Source organism: Phoenix dactylifera, chromosome 10 (assembly GCF_009389715.1).
Source record: "Phoenix dactylifera cultivar Barhee BC4 chromosome 10, palm_55x_up_171113_PBpolish2nd_filt_p, whole genome shotgun sequence".
NCBI classification, from domain to species: domain Eukaryota; kingdom Viridiplantae; phylum Streptophyta; class Magnoliopsida; order Arecales; family Arecaceae; genus Phoenix; species Phoenix dactylifera.
In genome coordinates, this window is record NC_052401.1 from 4,805,972 (window position 1) to 4,814,909 (window position 8,938).

Consider the following 8,938-nt stretch of genomic DNA (forward strand, 5'->3'; position numbering starts at 1 on the left):
CAATTCTATAGACCATAGAGATGGAATCTCAATATGGCACGCAACTATTTTTTCAATGCAAGGTGGGGCTTTGGGATGACAATTTTCCAATGATTGGAAGAAGGAAAAGAAGTTATGTCTTGTCCGTTTCTATGATCATCAACAAGGAATAATTAGAGCTAAGATACCCAGGAGTTTGGTTCTCTTAGTCTTTTAAATTCCAAGTTTTAAAAAAGAGACAAATGAGTAGATATCAACAAATTGATAATAAGAATGTATGGAGGACCTGGTCTCTCTCATCTGTTCAGGGTTGGGTTTACATGGAAAATTGCAAGTTTAGATTATTATTATTATTATTATTATAGAAGAATTTACGGTGGCTCAAGAGCTAGATATTTTGTTTGAGTAAAGATGAGCAATCATATATATCTATGTAATGTTCTTAATAATTAAACTACCTTCAACTTTAACTGTAGAATGATACTGATCACATCTTTTCCTGGGGTTTAGGAGCTCATAAAGATGCATTAGTTGGTTCCTTAAACGTGATAGTGATGAGTAGCCAAATCATATAGAAAATAGGATCATTGTATATATGTTCCTCCATATCTCTATCTGTGATGATGTGATGTCACAAATTTGACTTTGTTTGACGACTGCCTATAAGCTTGTCACCCACTTCCAATTAGTGAGGGCTGTAATTCACTTACACAACTAAATGAGTGTTTTTTTTTTTGCACTAAACAGTGAATGATTTTCTTACTGTATCAATACCTAAACAGCTTCTTTGCATTTATAAGTTCAGCTAAGAAAATTCAAATGAGCATCGAACCTTTTAGTTAAGTTATATTCTGTGCACATAAGATAGATTGCTTCTTTTGTTTATATTTCAGGCCATACAATTCTTTCTTGGGCAAAGTGTGAAAGCACAACAGTATTTGTGGTGTTTTCTTTCTATTGATTGTAAAAATATAGATTGTGGAATACTTAATTCCTTCACCTAATTTTTTTTTTCAGAAACAAGCTCTGTACTGTACCAATCCGTATAAACAAATAGCATGGAGCAAGCTATTCATAACTATAAATTCCAAGGGAATAATAGATGGACTATTCCAGGTCTTTGCGAGCGGCTGAATATATTTATTCATAAACCGACAATTGTTGTGTCATGAAGATGATGGTGATGTAGTATTTAATAACAATTGTCGATATATTATTATACAAATTGCTGTTGATAAGCAAATGGACAGCATTAGATTACCAACATGACATAGATTTGTTTAAAATAGGATTTGCTCCATAAAGACTAGTTTTGAACTGGAGTCCTCCCTTTCTCCTTGGCTCTCGCTTTTTCTTGTGTCCTTACAGAACGCATGAACTCTTTTTACATGGACATGACGCCCCACCTTCAGAAGTCTCCTTAACTTACCTCCTCCAACAAACAATCTCATGATCGTCAAGAAAGCAAGCGAAATTCCAAACCAACACCACCACCACCACATGTCGACAAGCCGTCAATCGGAGCCCGATGACCCCAGTGCAAGCGAGAAATGGGCTGCAAACCTCCTCCAAGATTGCGCAAAGGCCATCTCGGAGAAGGACTCCAGCAAGATCCATCACCTTCTGTGGATGCTGAACGAGCTCGCATCCCCCTATGGAGATTGCGAACAGAAGCTGGCATCCTATTTCCTGCAAGCTCTCTTCTGTAAAGCAACGGAATCGGGGGAGCGCTGCTACAAGACTCTAGTATCGGTTGCAGAGAAAAGCCACTCTTTCGAGTCTGCGAGGAAGGTGATCCTCAAGTTCCAGGAGGTGAGTCCTTGGACCACCTTTGGTCATGTCGCATCCAATGGTGCGATCTTGGAAGCCTTGGAAGGGGAGGCCAAGCTTCATATTATCGACATCAGCAACACATACTGCACCCAGTGGCCAACTCTGCTGGAAGCCTTGGCAACCCGAAGCGACGAGACGCCGCATTTAAGGCTGACGGTGGTGGCGACGGTCGGCATGGGAGGAGGATCGGTCATGAAGGAGATTGGGCAGAGGATGGAGAAGTTTGCGAGGTTGATGGGTGTTCCATTTGAGTTCCATGTGGTGAGGGTGGCGTCGCAGCTAGGGGAGCTCAAGGAGGAGGACCTGGGGCTGCGAGAAGACGAAGCAGTCGCCGTGAACTGCGTCGGGGCCTTGCGACGGGTCGCCGTGGAAGAGAGGGGCGACTTCATGCGCCTGCTTTGCAGCCTCCGCCCGAGGGTGGTCACCGTGGTGGAGGAGGAGGCCGACTTCACAAGCACCGGGAGCGAGTACGTCAGATGCTTCGAGGAGTGCTTGAGGTTTTACGGCGTTTTCTTCGAGATGCTGGAGGAAAGCTTTGCTCCCACGAGCAATGAGAGGTTATCGTTGGAGAGGGAGTGCTCGAGGAGTATTCTTAGCGTCCTCGCTTGCGATGGCGATGGTGTTGGAGACTGCGAGAGGAGGGAGAAGGGGAGCCAGTGGTTTGCAAGGCTGATGCAAGCCTTCTCGCCCATGAACTTCAGCGACGACGTCGTCGATGACGTTAGGGCGTTGCTGAAGAGGTATCGGTCAGGGTGGTCGCTCTTGCCTGCACAAGGTGACGACTCAGGCCTCTACCTGACATGGAAGGATGAACCAGTAGTGTGGGCATCAGCTTGGAAACCCTAGAATGAGGTTAGCATCTCATTAATTTCCCAAACCAATCGATCCAATCTCATCTCAAAAATTAAAAACCATGGCTATCAAGTTCTTTGTTTCCTCCCCAGCACCCTCATTGTTTATATCCTCCTCCTTTTTTTGTTCTCGAGTGTGGGATATCATGTTTCTGTGCCTGCATTGATGGTTTCTCTTGTAGCTTTTTGGGATCCTCTCCCAATTTTGCAATTCAAGATTGGTTAGTGTGCATGCGAAAAAGTGCTGCTGTTTTTATTTTTGGTAATGAAAGATTAATTAGGCTGACGCACGTCCACCCTCTTCATAGATCTTCGCCAGTCATGTTATCTACATTGCAACTGAGATATGAAGAATCTAGCTAGCTCCATATCTAGCGAGGCTTTGACTTCATGAACCAACCTTGCCTAAGGATCTTGACAGAGAGATTTTGGAAGCCTCTTAAACTCTTAGATGAGAATGATGGGCATAAATGTTAAAAGCTTCATCCCCAGTGCATAGGCTCATGTGATCCCTAGGATCACAAAAATTCAGCTCCTTTATTAATCTACATGAATTTATGGTGAGTGCATACTCTCTTTATCTGCACCATGCCAATGTGCTACTGGACAAAAGAATGGTTCCAGTTGAATAATCCATATGAATAATGAGTCCCACTAAGCTGACACTAGGTAATGGGCAACAAGTAGTGTCCACTCGATTCCCATGGCGACTTTTTGGGCAAGCAAAAAGGATGGCTCTTGCTCCCCCTGACATGGAGGTGGGCTTCTGTTGGCCCACATTGTAGTGGAAAACAACTACTTGGAGGTTAGATATGATGGGATTAAAGTAGGCCATGGGTACATGCTCTTCTATGCAACTAACCTCGGGCTCTGGGGCCAAGCTTGCTGAGAGCCTTCCATGGTGGGTTGGTGAAGGTACGGCACATTCTGTGTGCCAGCTAGTGCTGCTTTCTGCTCACTGTGGTTAGCACCCATCAGGATACCAGTCCACATTGAAGGAAGCATGCATCTCCCATCCACCATGGAAAAAGGAAGGCAACAAACTAGAAGGCTTGTCTAGTCTCAAGTGACGGCATCTTTCGAGTATGGAATTGTTTTCATGGGTCCAATCTATTCGAGATCCAGGGGAGGAGGAGTGGGCCAAGCGATTCGAGATCCAAGTCTCCAAATAATTCTAGATTTTTGCTTGTTTAGGGTCAGTGCCAAATGGTCTGAAATCCATGTTTCATATTTGTTGGCTCATATGTCTCTTATTAGAGATATTAATAGCCCATACTTACAGTATTATTCCAATTTTTTCTCTTTTTTTTTCCTTTTTTTTTTGGCTTTGACAAAAGGGAAGAGGGGGGGTGAGGATAACCTCATCCGGGTAGCAACCCCCATTGGGCTCTCTCTCCGCTGAAAAGTGTTCGATGCAGGTAGAAAGCCATCCGTTAGTGGGGGGACAGCTGTTGGATTGTGCAAAAAAAAAAGTTATGATCCTCTCAGATCTATGTGAGGTGGATCCGGTGTTTGACATGGCAAAAAAAGATCAATCATTCTTTCGTGCGAACGATACAACTCAAACCTTCGAATATAGATTGAATGGTACAATATCTATACCTATACTAAGATAGATCTGGATATTAAATAAATACTAAAATTAATACCTAGATAAGATATATATCACTCAGATATTAAGCTTATTCTTATCTGTTTTGAATAAATAGGGAGGCAAGTTGGATATTAGTTATATCTATTTCTTTTCTTATATGAATATGAATATAAATTAGATAATATCCAAATATAAATCAGATTTTAAGCAAAATTTAATAATAAAAACTAACACAAATAATATAATTGACAAGAACAAGAAAGGAATCTATTATCTAGATTCTAGATTGCAGGCAATACATGAGTAACCAGGTAAAGGTTAGGTTATGGTTATTAAATTCATGCGGAGATTGACTTGGCCAAAGATCCTAGCCATGGGTCCAACTAGGGTTTGTAGGAGTATGTAGATTTTATTTTTAAATATTTAAATAAGAATGGCCAAAGGATACATATATAGATGATTTCCAATTTAAAGTAGTCGTGGCGATTAATAACCTAACTACTAACCTGACTTCCAACTGGCCTAAGTTATAAGATGGTTAAATATTTAGCATAAACGAGTCTAGGCCGCTGATAGGTTAACCTGACTTAACTTTTTATTTTATTGATCATAGGTTTGAAGTCCTCACCTATCTAATATATTTTGACCCGGTTAATAATTAGGTCTACCCAACACAACTCCAACCTCGCATATTAAAACCAACTTAACCTGTAGAACTTTGAGTTCGCATTTAACCAATCTACCGTATGTTTAACTTGTTATCACAAACCCAACCTGATTGAATGTATTTATTAAATCAGGTTATTTGTTTAATAAAATGATTGGGTTTATTTTTGGATATCTAACCTATGTAATAAACTAGTCAGATTCGATTGAGATGCCCATCTGAGCTAAATCCAGCTTAACCCATTGCCACCCATACTTCTAAACTTGCTGAGCATCATATATGAAAATTCCAATGTTCATTTTCCCAACTCATGCATGCAGGACTTGATAGTAGGGGTGGTAATTTATAATCCGACCCATCAACTTGACATGCGAACGATCTTTTTTAATTAGATTTGGATTTGACAAAAACGAGTTCAGATCAGATCAACATATCTAGATTTGTTTATTAAATGAGTTAGGTTCAGGTTTGACCTTTGACCCGTTTAACCAGTTTTTGACCCATTTTAACCCGACTCATTTAACCTATTTAAAACTTGTTTAACCTATTTAAAATCTTTTTAACATATTTAAAACCTGCTTAACCTATTTCTGACCTATTTAACCCAACCTATTTAATTTGTTTAACCTATTTAAATCTATTTAATTCGTTAAAAATCTGTTTAACCTAACTTGACTATTTAATAAATGGGTCATATGGGGTCAGGTTAGGTCAGATTCAGATATAAAATTTTGACCTATTTAATAAACAAGTCAGGTTCGAATTGACGAATTTTGGTCAGACCCATATCGGATCCGACCCGACCCGATTGCCACCCCTACTCGATGGTTGATTCTTGAGATTTTTGAAACTTGGAAGTATTGAATCATGTTCTCTCTCTTTCCATGATTGTTTTGTAGGACGAGTTGAAGATGCATGTTCAAAAATACCATGCAAAGTCAACTGAACTTTATGAATCATGCTTGGAGGCCATGCGACAATTGCATACTAAATATAAGGTTTGAATAGAGATTTAGAGATATAAACAACCTAGCACATTCATTGATGCTTTCTTTCATTAAAAACTAATTAAAAACTAATCATATTGGTCAATACGATATGACTTCGCTGCTGCAGCCATCCAGACATTGTTCTTTTTCTTCTGAAAAGTGCATTAATTTACAGATAGTTATACAATGAGACATTTTAAATGTGGAACAAACATTCCACTCATCACTAGAATTGGGAAGCAACTCACAAGTGGCATTGTGGAGTCAAATATTGTACAAACCAAATAATAAAAATTTTAGCCCACATGTGCCTGTTGTACAATTGCAGACCCTGAGAACATAAACAGCATTTATCCACCTTTTTAGTCACAGAATGCAATAAAGGTGCTGCAAAAATTGCCTTTGACACACCAATGATGTTCACCAACCTAGTGGCTTGATGACATTTTGAAATAACCCAAGATCTCACTCAAAATGGCTAGCCAAAAGATATTTTTTGGATTTTTTAGTTATGTATAAGTACTCAAGATTTTTCTAACAAATAACCAATATGGGTTTAAACACAAGCCCGCATAGGTCCTCACTTCCTTCGTTTAAACTCCGACATTCTCATTCGGCTAAGTATCCAAATCCATTCAAATTTATTCACAAGCACCACGATTAGCCCGTGATCAGCCTTAATGAATATGTGCTGCAGTAACTTCTAGTCCATATAGGCTATGGACCGGATCCGCTCTAATACTATTTATAACAATACAGGACCTCACCCAAAATGGCTAGCCAGAAGGTATTTTTTAGGTTCTTAGTCCTGTATAAATACCCAACATTTGTCCAACGAATAACTGATGTGAGACTAAACATACTCATGCACTGGTTCGAGCATATTTTCCTTAATTAAATGCAATGAAGAGAGCTTGATGGTTCATGCGCAAGCCATCCTTCAGTTCAAGATTTAAATTCTGACGATCAAAAAAAGTACAATAAAAAATGCTTGTGTGAATAGCTATACAGAGCCAATAAATTTACAGCAAAGAAGAGGGCCGGAATTTTCTTAATTGCAAAGAACCAACTGATCATTTGGAGTAAAACAAGGAAATGAAGCATCTATATCATACCAAGAGACATGTCTATCAAAGGATTCTTTCAGCCATGATATATCTAGGCAGGATTTGAGTTCTGCCTGACCTTACTGATTTTGTTTTCGAGTTTCTTCATCCTTTCTTCTTGCTCCTTAAATCGCCACGGACTAGGACTTGAAAAAAAAAGAATTGGTAAAGTTTAGTAGAATTCTGGATATTAAGCATCCAAGAATCTAATATATGGTAGAAACTATATCTTGCAATTAATTAAAACTGCTTTATGTCCTGCCTGACCATAGTGAGTTCACTTGAGTTTTTTTCATCTTTGCTTCTTGCGCCTCATCACCAGGGTTAGAGATTGTTCATCCAAAGTTTTTGGGAATTCACTCAAGGACTGGGACTGCCAAAAAAAAAAAAGGAAGAGTAATAAAGTTTAGTAGAATTCTGGATATTAAGTGATGGGGGGCGAAATACATCGTTCTACATACAACAAAAGGGCCACCCAATTTCAGCCCAATAGACACCAACACCGACCAGACGGAACCTCGGTCCGGCCCAGAACCAGCTCGACCTCGAATTCCACCGAAAGCTCCTTCGACCTCAGAAATACTCGCTAACCCACCCCGACCAAGCTCGGGGCACCTTCTACGATCGCCGACTCGCCCCGACCAAGCTCGGGGCGCCATTCACGTTCGCCTACCCGCCCCGACCAAGCTCGGGGCGCCTTCCCTATTCGCCGATGCGCCCCGACTGAGTTCGGGGCGTCTTATCCAATAATCTACCCCGATCCTTGAGCTCGGGGCGCTCTACCGAGCATACCTCAAAACCCGAGACGCTAGGCTAGCCTCAGCACCCATCCAGCCGACCTCGCCAAATGCATGACGTGACCTCTTGACGAGATCGGCCTTGCCAACGGCCACACCTACGTGCGTGCCCACGCCCTCCTACGTAGCCGTACATTGCGACACCACCACGTCATGCTTTACTTGCTGGCCCAAGACAGTTAAGGACAGTGCCATGCTACCCCAGCCATACCCTTCTATGACTGTTAATGTCTTACCGTTCCCAAGAACAAACTGTACCGCGCGCCACCAGCAAGCTCTAGCCGCGCGCCATCTAGCTTAAAGCCATCCCCTCTTATGATAAGAGCGGGCCATACCACCGCCACCTGGGCATCTCTACAGGGACTATAAATAACCCCATCAGGTAATGCCTAAAGAATTTTTTGCTGGACCAACTAAGCTTTACTCTAACTTAATCGTCGGAGAGCCCTCACCGGAAGTACCGGTGAGGCTTTGTGCAGAAACACCGCCGCGCGGGAGGGGGCTCTCATCCCTTCCTCAACACTCCGGCAGCTCCCTCGACTCCTCCGGCGTGGTCACCCTCGGGCCAAATTTGAACCACAACATTAAGCATTCAAGAAAAAGATGGTAGAAACTATATCTTGCGAATAAGAATAAACTCTATAGTGTTTCATCTTGACCAAGGACCCACATGAGCATGTGTTTAGTCGGAGACATGGGTGTTGCGGAGAAGTTGTGGGTACTCCATCAATGTCATAATAACTTTTGGCGGGTCTTTTTGGATGAACTCTATGGTCATGCCCAGCTCATGACCTATATGACTAGGAGATGCTACAAAACAGCCCCAGGGCTGACCACAAGCTGGTCGTGAGATTTGTGATCGGACTCTTTTTCTGGCTCTGAAATTTTTTTTGCAATTGTCTCACTTGAGAATTCAATAGTATCATTGAATGGATGATGAGACATGGAGATGGCGATTTAACCATTTGAGATTTAAATTTTGGATAAGGAAAAGCTTTCAAACCATAACACAAAAAGGCCTATTATTTCAAAATTCTATTGAAAACATCATCAAATCTTTTCATGGGCTGTTTAAGTTAAACAAGGATTTCGTTGGGTTGTTGGCATCATATGGTGCCATAA

The 8,938-nt window shown here is 41.3% G+C and overlaps 1 protein-coding gene across 1 annotated transcript; it reads left to right on the forward strand.

The window, feature by feature from the left end:
* The first annotated feature begins 1,175 nt into the window (after window positions 1-1,175).
* On the forward strand, window positions 1,176-2,949 carry LOC103708579 (protein SHORT-ROOT-like). Its single transcript, XM_008793578.4, has one exon. It carries the CDS (start codon window positions 1,429-1,431, stop codon window positions 2,656-2,658), a length of 1,230 nt encoding a protein of 409 aa, XP_008791800.1. The 5' UTR covers window positions 1,176-1,428; the 3' UTR covers window positions 2,659-2,949.
* Window positions 2,950-8,938: the final 5,989 nt, after the last annotated feature.